Below are 26,640 nucleotides of genomic sequence, written 5' to 3' on the forward strand. Positions count from 1 at the left end.
CGATATAGAAGAAGAAGAAGATATAGAAAAAGAAGAAGAAGAAGGAGAAGAAAATGAAGATGTAGAAAAAGAAGAAGACGAAATAGAAAAATAATAATAAGAAGAGGATATAGAAAAAGAAGATATAGAAGAAGAAGAAGATGAAGAAAAAGAAGATGAAGAAAATGAAGACGAAGAAGATGAAGAAGATGAAGAAGAAGAAGAAGAAGAAGATGATGAAGAACAAGATGATGAAGAAGATGAAGAAGAAGAAGAAGAAGAAGAAGAAGATGAAGATGAAGAAGAAGAAGATATAGAAGAAGAAGAAGATATAGAAGAAGAAGAAGAAGAAGAAGAAGATATAGAAGAAGAAGAAGAAGATATAGAAGATAAAGAAGAAGAAGAAGAAGTATATACACTACTGAACAGAATTTTGGACACAACTTCTCTTCTCTTTCCACCTTTTTTTTTTAAAGGAACATCCCTACATAATCACTTGCTGTTGTTACTTGGAAAGACAGATGTTTCTTGCATCATTCACCCTCAAAACAAGTGTTGGAAGCTATTTAAGGCCAATTTGAATAGTCAGCTCAAATAGTGAGCTCGAAGTCCGAGGTCGAATCGAATAGTAAAAAATATTCGACTCGAATATTCGACCGAATTCGAATAATTTACTATTCGAATTCGACCAAACTCGAAAAATAAAAAAGGGTATCCGAGCATCACTGTATTAAAGTTAGAAAATAATGTAGAAAGAGGTTTGCTTTATCAGCTATGGTTACAAGATTAGGGTTAGGCTTTATCAAAGGGGCTTTCATTAAGTCACTGGGTCTTGTTTGGAGGGGAATCATGATTAGAGATGGCCCGAACGGTTCGCACACAAACTTATTCGTGTGAACTTCGGTGGTTGGCCTTTCACCCACCCCCTATACTACATTATTACGGTCAACTTTGACCTTATACATCACAGTCAGCAGGCACAGGGTAGCTAATTAGGCTACACTCCCTCCTGGAGCCCAACCCCCCCTTATAAAAAGTAGGCGGCGTCACCCATTTCACTCACTCGTGTGGCTGCAGTAATTAGAGAAGGGAGGTGCTGCAGAGACATTAGGGAAAGCTTAGTTAGGCTTGTTAGGTTGCTCTTTCTTGCCGATCCTTATTGCTAAAAAGCACTCCTCATCCTCAACAGCTCTTTTGAGAGCTAATGTTGTTCTTGTGATCTATTTTTTTTGTGTGTGTGTGTCCCACAGACACTTGTGTTGCATATACAGCCCTGTCAGTCAGTCTTAGCTGCTGGACCTGGGCCCCTTGGTAATTCCTACTGTGCCACTGCCAGGCCCAGCACATTCAGTGATTACCTGTGTGTGTGACAGGTGCACATTTGTAATACCCATCACTGCATATACCTACCTGTTGTTCAGTGCATCCACCCACCTACCTACGTGAGCGCACGCAGTGTCACTGTACCTGTTCGGTACCTGTGTGTGTGTGTGTGTGTGTGTGTGTGTGTGTGTGTGTGTGTGTGACAGCTGCACATTTGTAATACCAATCATTGCATAATTGTTTACAGTACCTGTGTGACCGCACGCTGTGTAATATACCACACCATGCATACCTGTTAACTGCACCTGTGTGACAGCTGCACATTGTATTGTAATACCAGTCACTGCATACCTTTCACTGCACCTGTGTGACTGCACATTGTATTAGTCAAGTCAATGCATACCTTTCACTTCATCCCCCCGATATGAACAAAACAGATAGAGGCAGGGGCAGACCCAGAAGCAGGCCACACGGCAGGTCAGTTTGAGGTTGTGCTGAAGTGATTTTGTGCGGCCCTGGCCCAAAGTACAGTGCTTAGAAGAAGGCACGTCCCATCAACTCCCAAGATTGTCAGGACGTGGTTGACCATTTAACACAGAACACCTCATCTTCTGCAGCCACTAGCGCTACTACAAGCATCACATCCGCTGCATTTGACACTTCGCAGGATTTTTTTGGTGGGGAATTCACTGATTCACAGCCATTATTGTTAGAACAAGACGAAGGCGCTAAGTAAGTTACACCACCTCATATGTCTGAGTTAGGTGACACTATGGACGTAACGTGTGAGGAGGATGATGATGAAGTACCTGCTGTTGGTGCAGTTTATGAGGTGTCTGAGGCAAGAGAAGCTGGGGAGGATGATTATGATGATTATGATGATACAGATGCCACGTGGGTTCCTAAGAGACAAGATGACCAAGGGGACAGTTCAGAGGGGGAGTCAGAAAGGAGTAGGAGGAGACAAGTTGCTGAAAGAAGCAGGAGAAGCTTGTCATCAGAAACAGCTTGTGGCAGTGTCCGGTGCCATGTATCGCCACCTAGGTACAGCCAACCAACATGCCCTTCAAGGTCAGCTGCTGATGCCACCATAGTGCCATCACCCCAGGGGGGATCAGCAGTTTGGAAATGTTTTAATGTGTCTGCCTTAGATCAGAGCAATGATCACCTTGAGCGGTTCCTGCTCCTCTTCCCTCAGCAGCAGTCAGGTGTCCATGAGGGAAATCTTTGAGTGGAAGAAGCCAATTTCTGCCAGTCAACCCCTTGCCCGGCGTCTGACATCTGGCTTGGCGGAACTGTTAGCTCGCCAGCTGTTACCATACCAGCTGGTGGACTCTGAGGATTTCCGAAAATTTGTGGCCATTGGGACACCGCAGTGGAAGATACCAGGTCGCACTTATTTATCCAAAAAAGCGATACCCAAACTGTACCATGAAGTTGAGAGGCAAGTGGTGTCATCTCTGGCACACAGCGTTGGGTCAAGGTTCCATCTGACCACAGATGCCTGGTCTGCCAAGCACGGTCAGGGCAGGTACATTACTTACACAGCCCATTGGGTCAACCTGGTGACCGCTGGCAAGCAGGGAGTATGTGGCTGTGCAGTGAACCTGGTGACACCTCCATGGCTTGCAGGCAGGCCTGCTGCCACCTCCTCTCCTCCTGCTACATCCTTTGCTGTCGTCGTCCTCCTCCTCCTTGGCTGAGTGGCAGTTCAACTCTACTGGTGCTGCAATCTCCTCTCCAGCTATACAAGCCCAGCTCTCCAGGGCCTATGCTGCATGCCAGGTATGATGGTGTCACACCATCTTAGACATGTCTTGCCTCATAGCGGAAAGTCACACTGGAGCAGCTCTCCTGGCTGCTCTTAACAAACAGGTGGATCAGTGGCTGACCAACTGGAGATCGGCAAAGTGGTGTGTGACAACGGCAGCAATCTGGAGCAGATCAAGCTGGCAAATATGCTTCACAGTGCGTTTAAGGGTGATATCACAGCACAACGGAATAAAGGTACCATTGCCAGTACTCCTTCTCCCATGTCCACGCAGGCAATGACAGGATGCTCCAGCGATCTCATGGTGATGTCGGATATGCGGACAGTCTTTAGTCCAATGCCTTGCCTTAGCGCTTCCAGATCCACCCTCCACCAACGCCTGAACTGGCAGGTAGCCGACTACCTGGCCTTAAGTGTGGATGTAGACACTGTGAGCAGCGATTAACCCTTGGACTACTGGGTGCGCAGACTTGACCTGTGGCCAGAGCTGTCACAATTTGCCAACCAACTTCTGTCTTGCCCTGCCTCAAGCATCCTGTCAGAAAGGACCTTCAGCACAGCTGGAGGCATTGTCACTGAGAAAAGAAGTCGCCCAAGTCACAAAAGTGTTCAGTACCTCACCTTTATCAAAATGAATGAGGCATGGATCCCGAAGGGCTACTGCCTGCCCGAAGACTAAGTCAGTCCCCGCACACAGCATCTCTGCCTGCACGCCGTGTGACTGCCTGCCCCATGACTAAGTCGGTCCCCACACAGCATCTCTGCCTGCAGGCCGCTTGATTGCCTTCTCCGCCAACACCAACAGGGTCCAGGACTCCAGGCGAATTCCTGAATTTGGCCGCTATATTAATTTTTCTTGTGCGTGTACATGCCTGCCTAATTTTTCTGGCTCCACTGCAGCTGCAGCAACAAAACAAAAGGCATGTACATGTGTCAATTCCCCTTCGTGATTGTTACCTTGCTGCGGTGAAGGGGCTTGCGTATCACAATGAAGCAATGATCGCCGGCTATATGAGTGTCTCGGAGGGGGCACACCCAAGATAATAAGGTCGTTGCTTCATTGTGGACAGACCAAATTCGATCAGCTGGACAGTCACTGTTGTTCTGTCATTGAGCTACCTCAGCCCAGCGACCATATGGGCTTGAAAACCGCCATGGCCTGCACTCTGGCCATGGTGCGCACCAGTCCAGCACGGCCGTCACTACACAAACAGCTGTTTGCGGTGCTTTACACAGTGAGTTTGGTGTGTCAGTGTGAAGCAGTACTCTAATTACACTCCCTGATTGATGTATACACATGCAAGATGTTTTAAAGCACTTTAGGCCTCCAATTTAGCATGCAATGTGATTTCTGCCCTTAAAACGCTGCTTTGCGTCAAATCCGGATTTTGGCGTGTATCCCACTCTGCCATGCCACCCTCCAGGTGTTAGGCCCCTTGAAACATCTTTTCCATCACTTTTGTGGCCAGCATAAATGTTTCTAATTTTCGAAGTTCGCCTCCCCATTGAAGTCTATTTTGGTTCGCAAAAGTTTGCGCGAACCAAACTTTTGCAGAAGTTCGCGTTCGAGGTTCACGAACCGAAAATCGGAGGTTCGAGCCATCTCTTATCATGATGAGACAGCAGAATAAGTCTTTTCATTAATGGGGAAATGTAAGATTGGGCATCAAGGTTCAGTCCTTGGCCCCCTACTGTTCACCCTATACACATCCTCCATTGGCAAGGTTGTCTCCTCCATGGGTCTTAACTATCATCTGTATGCAGATGACACCCAGATCTACCTCCACACCCCTGACATATCCACCACTACCATGGACAAGGTCTCCTCCTGTCTATCAGCCATCTCCTCCTGGATGTCCGCTAGGTTCCTGAAACTAAACCTAGACAAAACGGAATTTATGATCTTCCCACCCTGGACATCCATAAACCTCCCAGATGTGCATGTCACTGTTAACCACACTACCATTCGCCCTACCTCTCAAGCCCGCTGTCTGGGTGTCACCCTGGATTCTGCACTCTCCTTCACTCCCCACATCCAAAACCTCACAATGTCCTGCAACTTCTACCTTCGTAACATCTGTAAGATTCGCCCTTTCCTGACCTCTGCCACCACCAAACTCCTCATCCATGCCCTCATAATTTCCCGCCTTGACTACTGAAATGCCCTGCTGTCTGGTCTCCCTATGACCCGAACAGCGCCACTGCAGTCCATCATGAATGCAGCAGCCAGAATTATCCACTGCTCCAATCGCTCCACCACGGCAGATCCCCTCCTTGAATCCCTCCACTGGCTTCCTATCCAGTCCAGAATCAGATTCAAGATACTGTGTCTGACCTACAAATCTGTCCACAAAAACTGTCCAACCTACATTTCAGATCTTACTCAGAGGTACACACCGAGCCGCTCACTCCGCTCTTCCAATGAACTTTGCCTAACCGCCCCCCCCCCACATCACCCAGTCCCATGCACGCCTCCAGGACTTCTCAAGAGCTGCTCCAACACTATGGAACTCCCTACCTCCAACCATTAGGGCAGCCCCCTCCTTCAACATCTTCAAGAAAGCCCTCAAAACTCACCTTTTCACTCTGGCCTACTACCCCTCACAGGTGCTGAACTCTTGTCCCTTACCATTCGTGTCCTTACCTCTCCCTCTAGATTGTAAGCCATTGGACAGGGTCCTCCTCCTTTTGTGTCCTACCTGATCATGCACCTACATTACTGTGAACCCATGCTATGCATCTGAGTGAACCTAACTTGCCTAATCTCCATGCTCCCCTCCAGTGACTAAGCATTACCTTGTACTCATACTGTGCTGCGTGATCTGGTCTTTTTTGTATTCAGGTATTGTCATTTTGCTGTATGTCACCCCTAAATATTGTATGTATCCCTATTTATTGTCCAGCGCTGCGTAATATGTTGGCGCTTTATAAATACAATAAATAAATATATAAGTAGGAGGTGTTTGTTAAAAGGTGCAGTTTTGGATGGGTGTCAGGAAAGGGGAGTTTGTATTAGGTAAACAACTACCGAACAAGTGCCAAAACGTCAGATGAACATGGCATTGTAGGCCTAAACGGTACATGATCCTGCATCATATCCAAATGTGCACCATATCAGCGATAGATTCTGAGAGGAAAGTGAAGTAGCAATTGCAGCTTGAGGCTCTCACATGCAGTGAGAATTATTATATGTTTTGTAGTTTTGAATAGAGTTGAAGATCTTAAAGTTTGTGTCTGCTTACCCCTTAGAGACATTTACTTACTCATCATTTCCTATAACTAGTGGTGTGACAGAACATGAGTGCATTAATCAACCATAATATAGGCAGTTATAAAACTCTTTACATGTGTGAGGAATTGGTACTGCAACTGTTCTCTCTGGAGCTGGTCTTGTAATTCCTCTCTCCGGATTAAGTTACAACTTTTAAAAGGTTTTATTTGATGCCTGTGCTACTGTTATAAATATTTACTCACACCCCATTATCTGTGTCACTGTAGATGTTGCAGGGTAATCTCCCCAATAAGGGCATGGACAATTATAACAGAAGTTCAAATCCTTTTCACTATCCGAAAGGTCAGTTTAATGTTATGCCAGCAGCACTACTGTAAAAATCCACAGCATGCTTAATTTCCTAAAACAATAGTTCTCACTTCCACGGGGGAAGACAATTAACGTATCTGCATGTTTTTGGCATCTTTTACTAAGCCTATACAGAAAATACAAGACTGAATCTTCTTTATCTCTGTTTTTTTTTTATTTTGCAATAAGAAATTGATCCTTGGTTAAGAAGTAATTGAACCTGTAGGGAAGTTGGATTGGAAAGTTGGGAACCCTTGCTGAATGTCGTTTGTGTTAGGAAAATATTCATCAGAATAATATATCGAACGTTTACAGTATATCTGTAACGATTGTGGAACTTTCTCCGTGATCAGCGCACAACGCGTGCGCTGATACGGCGGAAATCCTCCACAAGCGTATATTTGCAGGCACCCAGCAAAAGGTGCTACGCACCTGTAGAGGGAAATTCCTGTCGGCAGATGGCGCTGGGGAGTGCAGAGGAACCAATCCTCTGTACCTCCACAAGTGCCAGACAGGAATTGTACGAAGCGCAGAACGCAATCGCAAGAGAGGCGATTGCGAATGAGATTGAGCAAAGGGACAGGTTGTATATGTGTGCGCCAATCCAGTCGCCACCCCGCGACCGCGCACACACAACAGCAGATACGAAATAGGAACGCGATCGCGAGAGGTGCGATCGCCAGACGTGACACAAGGCAGATCAGAATAGAATACGAGGGTAGCAAAAGCACAGCAAATAATACAATAAGGAGATACAGAAAATAACAAACGCTCGCTAACCGCGAACACCGCACTCATTCGCAACAGTGCACGCGGTTTATGCGCGATCGCCACGTGATAAGCACAATAGAGACAAGCACGCCTAACTAACCATTAACAGACAAACATAAAACAGAGGACGCGAGCGCTTGCTTAACGGTTACCTCACCGAGCCTCCAGCAAGCGTATTGGACAAGACAGACACACGAAAACAGGGACAAACGAGAGATAGGATCCACAGCACTAGCGAAAAGTGGCTAGCGTGATCCAGGTACAGAGTAGCAGAACAGAAGGATCCCCAGCGCTAGCGAAAAGTAGCTAGCGCGATCCCAGGAGACAGAACAGAAGAGATAGCTGGTAGCAACCACTGCACCAGCTATACTCAAAGAACAGAGATCAGAACCATTTCCTGTCGACCACCGTGGGACAGGACAATGGCAACAGGCAAGACAAGACAGAATAGGCAATACAGATAATACAACCTGACTGGGCTAGAAGGGGAGCCTAAAGCAACCCCCAGGAATTAACTATACTAGATAGCAATGGATGACACTCCAGCAGTGTCCATCAGGAACAGACCATGGAAGGGAAATGACCAGCAAAGCCTTCTGGGAAACAAAGCTCTTATAGTGCCAGTCATCAAAGAAGGCAGGTAGGGGATTTGCATAACGAATGTATGCAAATTCCCCAGCAAGAGAACAGACCAGAAACTTGCAATGGTAAGACAGGTCTCTGTTCCAGAGACCTGCAGCCCACAGACTAGAGGAATGGACAAACAGCTGTCTGCCTGTGCAGCCAGCTGAGCGGATCATCACAATATCTTTGTTGAAGGATGTTAGTGTAAGGAAAAAAATGGATGACAATATGCATCCTTGAAGTCCAAAGTGTGCTATGGTTTTGTTCAGGAAACACCAGTGAATTCCCCTAAAATCCTCTGCATCCAAAATAAGGAGTTGATATTTGAGAGACATCAACAAAAGTATAAGATTATAAACCTCCTATACCATGTAGGGCTTTGCAGACTAATAGCTTGCAAGTACTTTTTTTTTAAAAGTGATCTTTTGGGGAAACAAAATGCATATTTGGTGGTTTATTTGGACAATAGAAGTAGTTTGGGAAGTAGTTTTATTGCATTGAGTAACTTTTGTATTATAGAAACAGCATTTAAAATTATTTATGGTGAAAGTGGTATATGAGGTAGATTAATTCAATTATGAGCAGACATTTATAGACTATTCAGATGGTGGTTGTGGGATCTAGGGACTATGTTATGCTTGTATATTTTTCAGTAAAATCAATGATATGATCAGCTAGGAACATACAGTATGTACCTGTATATATATATAATAGTCATGACCGAAATTGTTGGCAACCCAGAATTTTTTTCAGGAAAATCAAGTATTTCTCACAGAAAAGTATTGCAGTAATACGCATTTTGCTATACACATGTTTATTCCCTTTATGTGTATTGGAACAAAACACAAAAAGGAGGGAAAAAAAATTATACATAATGTCACTCTAAATTCCAAAAATCGGCTGGAGAAAATTATTGGCACCCTTTCAAAATTGTGGATAAATAAGATTGTTTCAAGCATGTGATGCTCCTTTAATCTCACCTGGGGCAAGTAACAGGTGTGGGCAATTTAAAAATCCCACCTGAAAGCAGATAAAAAGGAGAAAAGTTAACTTAGTCTTTGCATTGTGTGTCTGTGTGTGCCACACTAAGCATGGACAACAGAAAGAAGACTTGAGAACCAAAATTCTGGAAAAATATCAACAATCTCAAGGTTACGAGTCAATCTTCAGAGATCTAGATTTTTACAGGAGAGTTGGAGGAAGCCCCAGGTAAGTCCAGATTTCCTTTTTTAGTTACTGTTCAGGGGCCCTTTAATGCTTGTTGTACAGACGAGAAACTGACAAGTCTGGATCCAGACAACATCACTATTGTCCACATAACCTGGTCTGACCATACCCCATTCAACATTAGTCAATACAGAGGAAACTTTTGCAGTGGACCAGTTTACACTCCACAGCTTTGTGAATAAACTTCTGCAATTAGGATTTTTTTTTTTAGAGCAACCCCTTCTCCCTCCAATAGGTTTCAGGAAGCAGTTAACATTAGCCACAAATCACTAAGCTTATCTCCTGTCTTTAAAAATGATTCTGTGCTGTTTTTACTGTTATCACCATAAGTCATTTAGTATTCACTAAGCAATTTACCTCATGCCATCCTTAAAATAAGGATTATGTCGTTAAGGAGTTAACAATTAAATCCTTAAATTAAAGACTGAATCCTAAACTTAAAGACAGGATGTTAACTCACAGAGAGGAATGCAATAAATACCAACTGTAAAGCGAGTGAGGAATTATCACCTGGCCTCAACTGTCATTAAGCAGAGTGTTACTCGAGACTGCAATGTAAAATGGAGGATTTTGAGCTGTCTGTTTTATATAATAGTATTGTATACAAAATGGAACTCTGTATAGAGATAACTACACAGCAGGAACACATAGAGGGAGGAAGAGAGAGAAATCAAGCACATGTATACACAGACAGACACACACAGCCACACAATCAGCTACACACAGTCAGACACAGCCACAGACACTGCAACACACAGATACGTCCACACAAAGACACACAAAACCATAGCCACACAGAGACACAGCCACTCTCTTTTTCTCTCCCTCCTTTCCTGGCTGCCGTACCACAGGATCATGCTGCAGGCTGGCTGTAATCTCGCTGGCAGAGGAGGCAGCAAGAGGGGCAGAGCAACACCCTGCCTGAGTGTGTTCCTCCCCTTCCTATCTACTGCATGTGAGAATAACTACAGAGGTTATAACATAATGACTGTAGTGATAAGATAACACTCTCAGGGCCATATCCTATTGCTGAACTCGCCAGTGCTAAGCACTGGCAAGTTCTTAAGTTAGGCGATGGGGGCATCGCCAAGCAAATTCTTTACACAGTATCCAGTTACCCTGTTTATGCCTCCCAGCAGACATGGGCATTAGCTTAGACCTGAAAAGAGCAGGTTTAAACCAGCTAACTCACGTCGTCGCCACAACATCTTTAATAAGGAGACCCCCATAGCTCCCCGTCGGGTCACCGCAGATGTTAGAAGCCCCCCACGTAGCTCTGCCCGTCACCCCTGTAAAGATACATACTGCCGCTAATCACCCGACGCCTCTCACTGCAAAATCCACTGCGTAATTACAGTGTATCCATCACTGTAATTTCTGTCTGCATAGGAGCCCGGGCAAAGAATCTTTGAATCTGTAGCCGGGGCTCCGCATTGGTCCGCTTATTAAAGGAGACCCCCCAGATGCTGCAGCGGAAGATGGCGGCGGATGTTCGGCGTGTTTGCGCATGTGTAGGGAGCGAGGCCGTGGTGCTGAAGGACAGCACCACAGCGTATATCTCTCTTCCCATTGCCTGGTAAAAGAACATCGCTCAGGCTTTCGCCTGAGTAATGTTCCCTAACGATCAGCTATCGCGCAAAGGAAATGGGCAATAGGATTTGCCGGTAATCCTTGCGCGATGACAAGGTAATAAGTAGCTCGCATCTGCAAGATACTTATCACCTGGAATAGGATATGGCCCCCACTGTGAAAACTTATCACTGCACCTTAATAAAGTTTCTTTAGTACATTAACACTTAAAATACTGATCGATGTGAGGTGATAAGTTCTCATTTGCCTTATTATCACTAGCATGATCTTAGTGAATTGTGGCCATTATTGGGAATGTTGGGTTTAGACATCAAAAAGTGATTTACATTAGGTGTGATATTAAGGTTAGGCATCAGAAAGGGGATAGTGGTCAGTTAAGGTTAGGTAATGATATCTGATGATAGAGAAATGTTAAAATAACCAACGACAGCAACATCACATACCTCAAATAGTTTTGGTAATCACATTTTACTAATGCTCCGGTTAATGGCATTTCACAGCACCTACCAAAATGCAAATGTAGAACTTGATCTAATGTACATTTACATGGGTTTATCACACTTCATTCACAGGTTTCTTCGGTTTAACACTGTTGTAGCAGGAAAAACTCTGTTAGCAGGAAAAAAGGGCGCCGGTGGCTAGTGGACGAAAAGGGCGCCGCCATAGACTCTAATGCAATTATCATTAATACGGCGAAAAAAGCAGAAAAAAGGGGGGCCCTGATAAATATTCTTAACAACATTAGAACATTACAGTTTTTGTAGTATGTTATCATTTTAGAAGCTTGCAAAGTTATAGTTTTTATCATATTATTTCATTTCAATGTTCAGATTTTACGTTATCAAAGATATTATTGTTTCTATGTGTAAAAGGATGTTTTTGCAGAGGGAGTGGCTAGGGTTAGGCACCGCTAGGGGGAGTGGTTAGGGTCAGGCACCATCCGGGCGGCGGTTAGTTATAGGCACCACTGGGGGATGGTCAGGGTTAGGCACCACCAGGGGGTGGTTAGGGTTAGGCGTCACCAGGGGAGTGGTTAGTTGTAGGCTCCACCAGTGGAGGGTTCTGTACTAGAGTAGGGTTGGGTTAAGCTGTATTGTTAAATCACGTAAAATTTTTTACGTCAATATCATTTTGCTATTATCTCCCATCTGTTTATTAAAACTGTATTTATCGTTAACCAAGTCTGACAACGATGTTTATTGTTATTAAGATTCCGTTATCCTCATTTCATTGTCCAGCCAGGCACTTTTTTCATGGCGCCCTTTTTTCTTGCACGCGTTTCTGTAGCACTTGGGCATGTTCTAGCATTGGGGGTTCAGAATTAAACAAAACAGAATTAATAACCATTCAGGCCCAGTGCTAGACTACGTCCCATTTTTTGGGAATTTCAAAATTGTAGATTTTCAAGAACAAAGTACAAACACTGTGCCTATAGTAATTATACAGTGGTATTTGTGAACTACCACAACTAAACCATGTACAGTTAGTCATTAAATCACCAGAATCAACATTTGTTGGTTTGATGTCTGCATTTCTGCTCCTCAGCTAACACCAGACCATACTTCACTTGCAATACCAATTTCCTGATACATTCCTAACTTAGCTTTACAAAAAGCACTCATGGGATATTGGACTTCAGCTTTGAGCAAGCTGACATAAAAATTATGTGTATTTATGCTGCCATCTAGTGGGCTGTTGCCTGTTCAGCAGATACACAGTGACATTTCCTTGCATTGTCAGTGGCTAATATATGGTATTACTGTTAATGATCTGGTCTTTACAGTTTTCAATGTTATTTTTATTAATTTATCTCTATTTTTCTCATAGATTTTCATGCCTTACGTCTAATTTTCATGCATTGGTTCAGAGACATTAGCAAAGTATTGATCCTCTATCAATGATTGATAAGAGATGTGATAAGCTAAAATGGAATTACTTTGCATGAACAACGCTATGTGTAAAGGTTTCACTATTTAGCAACAACAATGTTATATTGCTAGTACTATATGCAATGTCTTCTAACAAGTACCAATAAAAAGATAAATGTGAAAAAAAAGAAAAACCTAAATGTCATTGTAATCAGTATAAAAAAGGGATTCAGTCAGATCATTGGGAACATGAAATTGTAGGGCAATATTGGGGCTGCATAGCATGAAAGCAACAAGCAATTACTACCGTATGTATTCCCAGTATGTGGATCACACTCCTACTGAGACTCATGCAAATGTTTCAACTGTTCAGAAGACCATTTTCCATATCTATGTTGCTGAAATCCAATTATGATTGGAATATTACTGTCCAATATGATCGCTTTTTGGACCAAAATGACTGTTAAAACTTAAGTGTGCAGTGTACCAACATACATGTGCTAGCATACTGCACCAGGAACAGCCAGGTCACTGCTGGGTAACTCAGGAGCAGACTACTATAGTAGTAGTACACTGTAGAAACACACACCACTCGGCACTCAGTGCTATCTCTTGAAGGAGGACAGAGAGAAAGCCAGCCCGTACAGATCCCTCTAGTTCTCACCTCCGCGCTCTGTATGGCAACATATACACTGAAGTGAGGAAACGTGCAACCGGTGCAGTCACTTGAAAAAAGTCTAAATGCAATAGCACATCAAAGCAAGCCGGGCAACTGTTTCCTTGTTCTGCTTCCTTGTTTATTGTGTCTTGCTGCCAAAGACATTACATGCATGCAAACAGTCTTGATACATCAAACCTGGTGCGGGTGTCAGCGCTGAGGTGTACCAGGGTGTGGGTGACCAGGGCAAAAAGGACTGCACAACGCCGTTTCGCGCCTGACTGGCGCTTGTTCACGTGCTCGTGTCCTGTGTAGAAGGAAGCGCTGTGCGGCTTCCTGTATAAATCTTAGGAAGCCGCACCCTAAGCGCTTCTGGTTGGTGCGTGGAGCTGATGTCAGTGAGGGTTAGGGGTGAGGGGGGCAGGGCCGCGCCGACCAGCGGCGAAGAGTGATGATGCGCTGTGTACATACAGGAAGTGAAAACAGCGTCTAAGTTGCTGTAGCAACCATTGCTTTCACCACCAACAGCTTACGTGCAGTGCTGTGAAAAACTTATATATTATTGTGCAACATATACATATTAACTTGCATCATCCTTCTAGTGTGTACATCTAAAGTGATCCGTGCTTGTTCACAAAAGTGCATATATAAAAACCTCTAACGTTCTGTGGGACAAAATGTACGCATGCTTATGGCATGAAGCAAAATTCATTTGGGCATAAATTACAATTGCCTGCACCCACCAGGTTGAAATAACCTCTTTATTATTTGTTCTAATAAAAAACTCTATACAAAACCCGAAACCCTTTTAAAAAAAAGACTGGGGTGGTATTACTGTCTTAGGAGGAGACCTTAAGGACACATTGTCCCTTCTACTTTGTTTAATGGACGTCCACATCCATTGCCAGATAACCTACTATATTGCCAGACTACTATAGTAGACTCAGGTCTCTTTCACAGTAGGACGTTGCGGTTTGATGCGACGTTGAAGTCGCAACGCAAATTACAACGCAACTCCTCAAAAAAGTCGCAATGCACCTTAATGCCTCGTTATCGTCACATACAGTAGAGCATACAGGCAATGAAAAGTATGCTTCCAAGTGGTTACTGAGCATGTGCAAACAGTCCAACGCAGCTAATAACGTGTATAACGCACAGCATGCCGCACTTTCTAATAACGCTACACATTACACACAAACACGACGTGTGCACTGTGAATGTCGCACAGACTTAGTATTGCTGTGCGTTAGTCTGCGTTGAAACATTTTCTAAGGTGCGGCTTTAACGTCGCACTTTGAAAGAGGTAACATGTATGCAGTAAACTGCGTTAAGCAGAATTACATGACAATAAAGTCTTTCTGTTCTACTCATTTGGGCACATTTAGATGTGGCTCTCTGGGGAGCCACCTTTTGACGGATCCATCTGAAAATGGCGCCTGAGAATAATGGCGCACAGTGTTGCCGCTAATCCGTTTGCCGCTTATCGCTATTTACCGTTAAAGCCTTATTGTTATTTAACGTTAAAGCCTTATTGTTATTTAGCGTTAAAGCCTTATCGTTATTTAGCGTTAACACACAGAACCCTCTCTGTACCTATCCCTAACCCCTAAACCCCCCCCTGGTGGTTCCTAACCCTAACCACCCCCCTGGTGGTGCCTAACCCTAAGACCCCCCTGGAGGTGCCTAACCCTAAGACCCTCCTGGAGGTGCCTAACCCTAAGACCCCCCTGGAGGTGCCTAACCCTAAGACCCCCCTGGAGGTGCCTAACCCTAAGACCCCCCTTAAGGTGCCTAACCCTAAGACCCCCTGGTGGTGCCTAACCCTAAGACCCCCCCCCCCCCCCAGTGGTGCCTAACCCTAACCTTGACAGTGTTACATTAAATCCATTCATCTTTTTGCAGTTAAATAACGTCTGAAGTTTGGCTTATGTAGGGCGCTATTGATAAATAACGTTACTGTGCACAATAACGTCTGCTGTTTGGCAAATGAACGGCACTATTGATAAATAACGTTAGTGTGTGCCACTATTGATAAATAACGTTACTGTGTGCCGTTTTTCTTCTATTTTCCCTGTGCGCCAGTATCATGCAGTACTAACGATAAATAGCGATAAGCGTATATTTTTAATGCGGCGCCATTTTTATGCATAGGCGATGTGCGCCATTATTCACTGATCCGCCTTTTGACAGCTGGTATCAAGCACTATAAGAAACTGGGTGGTGCTCAAGAGCAGATGACAGGCAGTGACTTCACCTTTAGCTGCCTGTCTGAATGAGGCCTAAATGGTGTAATGACTATCAAGCAGGTATTCCAGCCCCTTGCATAACCAAAGATACAAGTTATAGTACTAAAAATCCAAATCAGCTCATCCCACTTCAAGTAAATATTACTGTTTTTTCAACATACCATTTTTTGGACTATTAGACGCTCCGGACGACCTAGGTTTAGAGGGCAATAATCGGGGGGAAAATACTAAAACTGGTGTGTCTGTGGTGCAGGGTCATCTTATGAACCTTTCCCCCCAAAAAAATATCTCTAAGCTGCACTGCCCAGCTACACTACACTAACCCCTGCTGCCCCCACCAACTACACTACATGATACTAAACCTTTCTGCCACCAGCTAAACTACATTACACCACACCACACTACACTAACCACTGATGCTCCCCAAGTTACACTGCACTACACTACACTAACCCCTGATGCCCATCAGCTACATTACACTACACTAGCAGCGGAAGATCTCACCTGTTCCTGCTGCCGCACTCCTCTCCTCCTCTGTCTCTGGTCATCTTGCCAGTGTACAGTGTCCTTTACCAGTTACTGTTGCCCTTTTACTGTGACCTGACAGCGCATGTGCATCCACACATCATGCATGACCCTGATACAACTGTGCCATCAGGTCACACAGTAACGGGGCAACAGTAACTTGGAAGGATGCCATAACTAGGGATGATCGGTAAGTCCGAATTCCGTTCCTCCGGAATTCCGCCAGCGCTAAATTCCGTAACCGTTACATTTCCGCGGAATTTCACGTTCCGTCGGAAAAATTAAAGTAGTCGCAATTGAAACCTCAATTTTGCTAAATGGTAGCCCATGGGACCTAGTGGTTGTTCCACCGGTCATTTTTTTTTTTCAGCAGGAGCTGTCGCGTAAGCCATGGGTGGTTCCACGGCGGTCATTACAAGTTTGGTTTGGAGCCGCAGGAGGTGTCGCGTAAGCTTTGGGACCTGGCGGTGGTCCCATGGCGGTCGTTTTGGCGCCGCAGGAGGTGTCGCGTAAACTTTGGGACTTGGCGGTGGTTCCATGGCAGTCGTTTTGGCGTTGCAGGAGGTGTCGCTTAAGCTATGGGACCTGCCGTTGGTTCCATGGCGGTCATTTTGGCGCCGCAGGAGGTGTCGCATAAGCCATGGGACCTGGCGGTGGTTCCATGGTGGTCATTTTGGCGCCGCAGGAGGTGTCGCGTAAGCTATGGGACCTGGCAGTGGTTCCATGGCAAACGGAGACTGAAGAGAAGAGGAGCACGGTGGCTGGGGTCATGCAGTGTGAATAACGGCACGGCATTCAGCAGTAAGATGTCAGGCAGCAGGATCAGTAAGTGATTTCCTGCACATTCTGCACTGTATATTTCAAATATAAGATGCACGCCCTCCCCTTCCACATTTGGGAATAAAATTATATTACGAAAAATGCAGTGCATAAATACACTCATACTCCTTATATGCCTATAATCTCTGTCCTAATACAATAGTTAAAAATTGTAAATACAAGGAAAAAACAGAACCCAGATAAAGTGGAATCAGTCAAATTGGGAGCATGTGGCTCCTGGATGGCACCACCATCGATGTCCATGTAAAATAACGGCAAGCTGGCACACATTGGTGCCTAATATTTCCCAGTTTTGCAGGCTTTTTATTGCCTTTTGTTCTGTGTGGTTTGGACGTCTGCAATATTTAACATATATTGTTTTTTTTTTGTCATTGTGTGTGTGTGTGTGTGGGGGGGGGGGGGGGGGGGAGAGGGTAAGATTTAGGCATCAGGACCGGGGTTTGTGCTGTGGGGGTTTGTGTGTGGTTAAGAATTAGACAGGACCGGGGTGTGCAGAGGTGGAGGGTTAAGGTGGGGCTTTGGGAGGGGGGGGGGTCTGTGTGACAGTAGTGTTAGGTTTAGCTATAGAAAGATATCAGTAAGATTTACCGATTTCATTATTTTTTTACTATGGAAAATTGACACTGTAAACACTAGGATATTGGTAAATGTAAAGTGGAAGTTTCCCTGCACCCATTTTTCCCTGGCGCCCATAATTCACGTATGGGATAAAGTCCTTACAATAAATAAAGTCCCTGTTTCACCCACCAAAGAAAACAGTGACTTTATAAGGGGTATAGCTAGGTAGAAATCATGGGGCCCATAGCAATATTGTGGTTAGGGCCCCCCTGAAACATACACTCCAGTTTAGGTAGCCAGAGGTGCCCTAGTATTAGGTAGCCACTCATTATTGACCAGTATTAGGTAGCTCCAGATAGCCCCCCGGTATAAGGAGCCAGGTATCCCCCAATATTAAGTAGTTTGGGTGGCTGAAGGAGCCCCCAGAGTAGCATGAGCAGAGGAGAGAGGTAACTCACCCCTCAGGCTGCACCAACAATCTACCTTCCACTACAGTCACTATGTCAATGATTCCAGCACTGTCTCGTCTTCATGTAACCTGCTAGTTGGTCATGTGATGAGAGACAGCACTGTAGTCACAAAAACAAGGATACAAATTCAGCTTCCACACAAGCCTACTTATAACACTTATAAGTAGAGGAGAGTTGACTGAAAGCGGTGGAGAGGCCAGGCGCTCCTACAGCCGGCACAAGACGAGAGGGGAAGCCCATAGGAGGTGGTGAGAGCCCTCGTGATCATAATTACTCCCGGGAGCAGATTGGACACTTAGGATGCATGCTGGGTGTGAGTGTGTGAAACACAGCCGGATGTGATAGCATAGGCATAGGCAACCTCATTATTACCCCTTTTTAAGTGGGTTTAGGAGTGATTTGTTTATAGCACGCAGTATAACAATCAAGGTTATTAAGTGTTATAAGTAGACTTGTGTGGAAGCTGAATTTGTGTACAAGTGTGTTATCCACATTGGCTCCCCCATAGTGGGCTTGAACACTACAATGAAAATGACCAGAGTGTTTGATGTTATTGATTGTTACAAAAACAGGGATGCCTGCAGAATTTAGAATGCTGGTGGTAACTGGAGAGATGAGTTCTTGCCTCTGCTTACACTGCTCTGCACTTTAGGAGGCCTGCCGTCGGTTATGACATGGGACCCCCATTGCCTGCGCGGTGGCTGCTATGGTGATCCTTATGCCGCTGCATTTTATCAGGTGTACTGTAGGTATATGCATAATGTGGCTAGTTCCAAGATTACATTTTAGAGAATAAATAAATAAAAAAAAAATTAGACCTTTTGTCACTCACCAAAGTTAAATAACAATTTTAAGGGGCACAATGGCAAAAAAAATTATGCTGTTCTAATACTCCTATTACAAGTTGAGTAATAGTGAGAACATACATTTTTCAATAGAGCTTGTGTTCAAAGATGGCTGCAAACACAATTTTTAACATCTGACAGCTGGTCTCTCATCAGAAAGTCATTTGGTGCCGATGGGGTTCTTCCCTGCTCAGATGGCTTAACCTAACTGTCATCACCCTTCCCTCTCTCTCCATAGATGCTACACTTTTGCTCACACACTTTTCTTTTTGTTTAGTTGTTAAAAAGCAAAACTGTATTTATTACAGTTCAACCCCACAGGGGCCAAGAAGTCCATTTTAATAATCCACCTGGATTCCGTTGTTGACATTTGCTGAATATAAGCCCCACCCCATCGCTCCATCAATATAAAGAGAAGCTGTAGGAGTGGGGACTACAGTATATACATAAAAACATGTCAATCCGGAATCCAAATGGTCTATGATCATGGCCTTCTTGGCCAATAGTGGGTTTAAACGGAAATTACAAACAATTACATAACTAAACAGGACACTTGGAGGCAAGGAATGTCTGGACTTTTTGAGGTATCCTGGAGATAAACCTTTTTAAATCTGGGGAATGGCGATAGATCTGCATTTGTTTTTTTTAAATCTCTTTTTATATACTTTAAAGTATGTATTTTTTTCTTTTGAATATGGGTGCCAGTAATATTATATTATTTTGGGGGATTTCCATACTGGAGGAAGATATTTAAAGAGGAACTGTAACCAAGTATTGACCTTCATCCCAATCAGTAGCTGATACCCATTTTCCCATGAGAAATATTTACCTTTTCTCGAACAGATCACCAGGGAGGTCTGTATGGCTGATATTATGGTGAAACCCCTCCCATAGTTTGATGTCAGGACCTAGCCTTGTTGCATTGTGGGAAATAATGTTTCCAACTGCCAAGCAACCAGTATCATCCTCTGTGTATAGGTTTATCTATAAAAAGCCTATTGCATTGTTAGGGGGGTGTGGTTATAGACAATGGCAGTTAATGCTGTCTGTTTTTTTTCATGTCTGCCATTATTAAAGATGATTACATGCAGGCTGATTGTGGATCAAACAATATGAACAAACTAGTAGACCTAAGCCCATTTAGTGGCTGGATAGTGTAATGGTTAAGGGTTCTGCCTCTGACACGGGAGACCAGGGTTCGAATCTCAGCTCTGCCTGTTCAGTAAGCCAGCACCTATTCAGTAGGAGACCTTAGGCAAGTCTCCCTAACACTGCTACTGCCTATAGAGCGTGTCCTTGTGGCTGCAGCTCTGGCGCTTTGAGTCCACCAGGAGAAAAGCGCTATATAAGTGTTTGTCTTTGTCTTTTTTAAAAATGGGCTCTATGTCTCTCTCACCGCTGCCACCGCTGTATGTCAGCACGTGCACACGCGCACCCGGCCACCGCCCTCCGCCCGCACCCCCTGGCCCCATCCTCCTCCTGTCCCAACGGCTACACATGCGCAGCAGCTAAAACACACAGGACACAGGGACAGTTAGAGTTTTATTACATAGGATTACATGGTGAAAATCACAATAATTTCCTGACCTCTCTTCTATTTTTTACCTTCTCACTTTGCAATGTATTGATTCATGTTTTTCCCCCTTTTGTCTAAGTATAACGTAAAGGAGAACACAGACGCCAAAAGGATAAAATCATATACTAAAAACGATAAAAGTGCTTAGCAGGCAGTGGTGGACTTACCTCCTGCAAGCAGACACAAGAAACTGTGTTATTCAAAGCAAACCAAATTAATTGGTACACTCCAGGGGGTTATTTGCAAAGCGTTTCACAGGACTACACCCGCTTCCTCAGGCAATAGACAATTGGAGTACACACAGCATTTGGTCCGAGTCACACCTGGTGCTTCAGTGACTGAGGGGCTAGGTGTGACCCGGACCAAATGCTGTGTGTACTCCAATTGTCTATTGCCTGAGGAAGCAGGTGTTGTCCTGTGAAACGCGTTGCAAATAACCCCCTCGAGTGTACCAATAAATTTGTTTTGCTTTGAATAACACAGTTTCTTGTGTCTGCTTGCAGGAGGTAAGTCCACCACTGCCTCCTAAGCACTTTTATAGTGCTTTTTTATAGTGCTTTTGTGACGTCACAGGAAGCAGGAAGCGAGAAGACCAGATCAGATCCCGGTAAGCATGGAGAGGCAATGGTAAGATTTACAGCCCGTTCTGCTGCGCATTTTACACGAAGAAATTTTGTGTCAAAATCAATTTCATTAGGTCTAACACATAATTATTGTGGGCTTCCTCCTCCTCTCCATAATATCTGTCCATAAACCAAGACATAGCTCTTAATCCTACTTCATTAGGTATTGACGTAAATAAGGACTCTACATCCAATGCTACCAGTAGACAATTCTCAGGCAGCTCAACTTTTTCAATTTTGATTAACACTTCTGTTGTGTCTTTTACGTAAGAGGGCAGAGAGACCACTATCGGCTTTAATTTTCTTTCCACATACTGTGCTATTCTCTCCAAAGGGCCCCCATTTGCATAAATAATTGGCCTCCCTGGGGGGTCAGTTAGGCTTTTATGTACTTTGGGGATAATATAGAACGTAGGAATATTAAATTCCTTTACCTCCATATATTTAAATTCCTTCTCCAATAGCACACCTTCCACCAATCCCCATGACAATTTCATGTTGACATCTTTTACCAATTGTAAAAATGGATTCCCCTTAATTTGCCTATAGCAATTTCCATCTGCCAATAGTCTCTCTGCCTCCCCCACATATTTTTCCACAGTCATCAAAACCACATTACCTCCTTTGTCACTTTTTTTTATTACTACCTTATTCATAGCTTGCAGTTCTTTCAGTGCCTTTTGTTGATCCTTTGTTAAGTTACTAGATCGATCATTATTCCACTCTATTGATTTCAAATCCTTTTCCATTACCTCCATAAAGACTGCGGTTGATCGATTGGAATATAACAAGGGCATAAATCTGGATTTTTAACTTCAGATCCGTGTACAATTTTACAACATCCTGACTTTCACTTATCTCAGATTCCAGATCCTCCCAGTGACAAAGCTCACTCTGATCCTCCTCACCTTGTTCCGTCAGGGACTGGTGATCCAGCATTCCTGGCTGCCCCCCCCCCCCCCCCCCACCCGATTTATTACTAAACATTTTCTTTAATAAAACTCTCCTCAAAAAGAGATTTAAATCTTTAAATACATCACCGTGCATTGTTGGGCAAAATGTCAACCCCCTACTCAATACGAATAGATGATCCTCTGACAAGGTGAGGTCAGTGAGATTTATCACATTTAAACCTACTGATTCGTTAACTGGAGGTCTTCCAATTTTTTCTCTAGAGCACTCACTCGTGCCCTTGTTAAGGCTCCTTCCGTTATCTGTGGCCCCACTGCTTCCTCCCCTAAAAAAACCTCCTTACTTTGTTGATCTAGGGCTTTATCTATCTCATGTGCTAACTGTTGTGCCGTTAGGAGAAACTCATCCTCCACATTTGATTCTGGACCTGAAGACAAATCACTATCACTGTATCCCTCTGAGGAGCTGTAAGTATTTTCCCCCGATCTTACTCTTTTGGGTTTATTTTTCCTATCTTTGTATCTTCTCTGCTTATCTTTTTTTAAATTCCCCGATTTGGGATAGATATTAAAGATATTCTCCGTTGACCAATCTTCTTGGTCTCTAAGGAATTTATCTGCTTTCACCCTCTTAATACTATTCTGTTCTTTTTCTATTCTTTTTTTTTGTTCTTTCATTAAATTTATCAAACTGTTTATCTGATTTCTGTTGGTTAATATCACTTAGCTGCTTTTCTACACTTTGTTCAATTTCCTCCAACTGTATTTTCTCTTCAGTCACCATCATAGTCATTACCCCCAGCCCATGCTCTATGCATTCCATTTTGCAATTAGGGAGGAATCTCTAAGTTAGAAGATGGGCTGCTGGAATCACCCTCTCTCTTATTCCCCTAGGGATAATTTTGGCTTGGATATACTTCTCCATATAAATTATATTCCATTTCCTTTTAACCAATTTCACGGCTATTTTTTGATAGGCCCTGAATTTTTTATCCAAACTTATATCCTTTTCTCCTCTCTGGGTTACTTCTACTGAGGCACGGATTTCCTCCTCCACATTAATAACTGGTGCGTAAGCCATATCGCCGTTTTTCCAAACGACCAACCGCCTTCACAACAGACTCCAAACTTCTCTCATCTAACTTATTACTACCAGTACTCGATAGTTTTGTCTAAGATGGTGCTCAAATTTCCCCTGGGTCCCCCCCCCTCCACCAACTTCCATCAAATAACAGGGCAAGCGCCTAGTACCTAGTACTACAAAACCTAATATAACAACCTACTATCTGTGCTTAACACATAACCATATTGTATAAATACATCACTAAGGAATCAAAACTTGTTTCAATTGCTGTATTATTGTACAAAACAATCAATTACACACAATACAAAATGATCCCCAGTATTGCACAACCCTGTAAAACGGAGCACTGATCACCCCCTTAACCCTTTCACCTCTTCCCCACATGTGCTGCTAGGCTCAAACCCTCTGAATATAATGAACCAATTCTTTCCTATGCACAAAGCCCAGTCCTTGCCGTAATATAGATATTAAAGATATTCTCCGTTGACCAATCTTCTTGGTCTCTAAGGAATTTATCTGCTTTCACCCTCTTAATACTATTCTGTTCTTTTTCTATTCTTTTTTTTGTTCTTTCATTAAATTTATCAAACTGTTTATCTGATTTCTGTTGGTTAATATCACTTAGCTGCTTTTCTACACTTTGTTCAATTTCCTCCAACTGTATTTTCTCTTCAGTCACCATCATAGTCATTACCCCCAGCCCATGCTCTATGCATTCCATTTTGCAATTAGGGAGGAATCTCTAAGTTAGAAGATGGGCTGCTGGAATCACCCTCTCTCTTATTCCCCTAGGGATAATTTTGGCTTGGATATACTTCTCCATATAAATTATATTCCATTTCCTTTTAACCAATTTCACGGCTATTTTTTGATAGGCCCTGAATTTTTTATCCAAACTTATATCCTTTTCTCCTCTCTGGGTTACTTCTACTGAGGCACGGATTTCCTCCTCCACATTAATAACTGGTGCGTAAGCCATATCGCCGTTTTTCCAAACGACCAACCGCCTTCACAACAGACTCCAAACTTCTCTCATCTAACTTATTACTACCAGTACTCGATAGTTTTGTCTAAGATGGTGCTCAAATTTCCCCTGGGTCCCCCCCCTCCACCAACTTCCATCAAATAACAGGGCAAGCGCCTAGTACCTAGTACTACAAAACCTAATATAACAACCTACTATCTGTGCTTAACACATAACCATATTGTATAAATACATCACTAAGGAATCAAAACTTGTTTCAATTGCTGTATTATTGTACAAAACAATCAATTACACACAATACAAAATGATCCCCAGTATTGCACAACCCTGTAAAACGGAGCACTGATCACCCCCTTAACCCTTTCACCTCTTCCCCACATGTGCTGCTAGGCTCAAACCCTCTGAATATAATGAACCAATTCTTTCCTATGCACAAAGCCCAGTCCTTGCCGTAATATACCACCAGGATATCCATCCGTTTAATGCCAGCAGGGAGGTCATTTACTTGGCAATTGCATCTTAGTTCATTGTAGGTAACTTAACCATCAAGCACCGCGGATATGAGACAGGGGTTTTATGCATACAGTCCTCCAATGGAAATAAAACCACACATGCCACCCAGCTAAACCGTTGGACTTCTCCCCAGTGCACTTGGGGGGTCCTTTCTACACAGACTGCCAAAGCCACTCACCGACTGTGGCCCAATTGCAGCCACATTGAGCTCTCACGTGTCCCATGCCTGTCGCGGGCGTCCCCGCATTCAAACTTGTTGCTTCCAGCATGGATAATAGTGTCCACTGAGCTGCTCCTCCTTGTTGCCGGCTCCACGCTCCACACCAAGCCGGCCCTACAGCCGAAGAATAGCGGATCCTTCCGCGGTCTCCTCACACAACGGTAGCCTGGGTGATCCAAAAACAGCCAACGCGTTTCATCATCATCAAATTACTTTGACTTTTTCAAGGCAAGAATGAAAAGAAGACTCCTTACTCCCCCCTGTGGGCGCTTTTATAGTTGCAGGCATTTCCTAGAAAACCTTTTTCCTCCAAAAGCTGCTACTCATCACTGGCATCTTGTGGGCATTTTTTATTACTGCATGCAGAATATTCAACATAGGGTTCCAGCAGGGATTTTCCATATGCATCGTTCTATGCCTTTTACTTTGTGCTTTTGGCTGCCTAAAAGCAGCTACTGCTCATCACAGAAATCTTGAGGGCATTTTTTATTGCTACATGCATAATATTTAACCTAGGATTCTATCAAAGATTTTCCATATGTATCATTTTGTGCCTTTTCCTTTGTGCTTTTAGCAGCTTAGACTTTCCTCCCAACTTAACATTTCCTGCCTATTTCCGCCCACACCAGGGACCTCATTTCTCCTTCAATTACTTTAAGACACATGTAATTCTCAGTGGAGGGAGAGGACCCAAGATCAAAAAGAGCAACCATCACCCAAACTTTTTCCACCTTCCCTGGATTTTAAACAGTTCAAGACTCAAAAGACCCGCCTAGAGAAAGACCCCCAAATTGAACTCTACATTCATTCCCTTAGGGGCCCGGGTGTTACACTTATATATCCACATACACTCCTTCTGTAGCAGAACTCTATCAAAATCCCCTCTCCTAGGGCTAATGTTTAATTTGTATATCCCTCTAAATTTAAGGCCTTTGGGGTCACTATTGTGATATTCTAAGAAATGTTGCGCCACTGCACTATCAACATTTTTACCCTTAATATTTTTAATATGTTCTCCTATGCGGGTCTCCAAGTCCCTTCCCGTTTTGCCTATATAGATTTTATTACAGGGACAAATAAGCTGATATATCACTTTTGTTGTTGCACCCACTGGCACCCTCACGCGCCTTCCCTTTCGGGAGTAATTAATATTATTTATTAATTAAAAATATTTATTTAAAAAACTTTTGGGGGGGTGACTAGGGGGTTGGGGGTGTGGCCAGGGGTGTAGCCTGAATGTTCCGCTTTCAATAATTAAAATGTTGGGAGGTATGCATTTCTGTCTTGGGTTCTGATCTATGTATTTACAAATGACTTTAAAGGAAACCTAAAGTAAAATAAAATTGTCCATTTACTTACCTGGGGCGTCTCCCAGCTCCCTGAAGTCTTCCTGGTCCTTCTCCTTCATCCCGCACACTGCTGTTCCTCCAGTGTCCCCCTCCAATGCTGTGATACGCCCATGGCTGGGAGTGCTCTGTGCTTGCGCAATAAGAAAAAATGCTATAGTGGACACGCAGAACGCTCCCAACTGCAGAAGCGTAATAGAGGACGTGGGTGGCCATTGCTGTGCATGCACAGTGGCCTGCCGACTCAAATGGCTGAGTGCAGGATGATGGTAGCGAGCGACCAAGAAGACTTCAAGGGGCTGGAAGAAGCCCCAGGTAAGTAAATGAGCAATTTTTGTTTACTTTAGGTTCACTTTAAGCAAGCTAGATCTATACACCACAGTTCCATACAATTGTGTAACGAGTAATAACTGTGTGTAATAGTTCCATATGACTCTCTGGTGCCTGTATTGGGTGGTATCCTATCTAACTGCCTAGGTTGTATCCTAGGCAACTGCCTAGGTTTCC

At 43.8% G+C, this 26,640-nt stretch overlaps 1 protein-coding gene across 1 annotated transcript in view; it reads right to left on the reverse strand.

Moving 5' to 3' along the window:
* Positions 1-26,195, reverse strand: part of OPN3 (opsin 3) — a 45,579-nt gene extending 19,384 nt beyond the window's left edge. The window contains exons 1-3 of the mRNA XM_068238897.1: positions 26,147-26,195; positions 21,722-21,837; positions 20,619-20,621 (exon numbers count right to left, since the gene is read on the reverse strand). Of these exons, the coding sequence (XP_068094998.1) occupies positions 20,619-20,621; positions 21,722-21,837; positions 26,147-26,195 (168 nt within the window). The remainder of the gene's footprint in view (positions 1-20,618; positions 20,622-21,721; positions 21,838-26,146) is intronic.
* Between the last annotated feature and the right edge of the window lie 445 nt (positions 26,196-26,640).

This window comes from Hyperolius riggenbachi, chromosome 1 (genome assembly GCF_040937935.1).
Source record: "Hyperolius riggenbachi isolate aHypRig1 chromosome 1, aHypRig1.pri, whole genome shotgun sequence".
Taxonomy (NCBI): Eukaryota; Metazoa; Chordata; class Amphibia; order Anura; family Hyperoliidae; genus Hyperolius; species Hyperolius riggenbachi.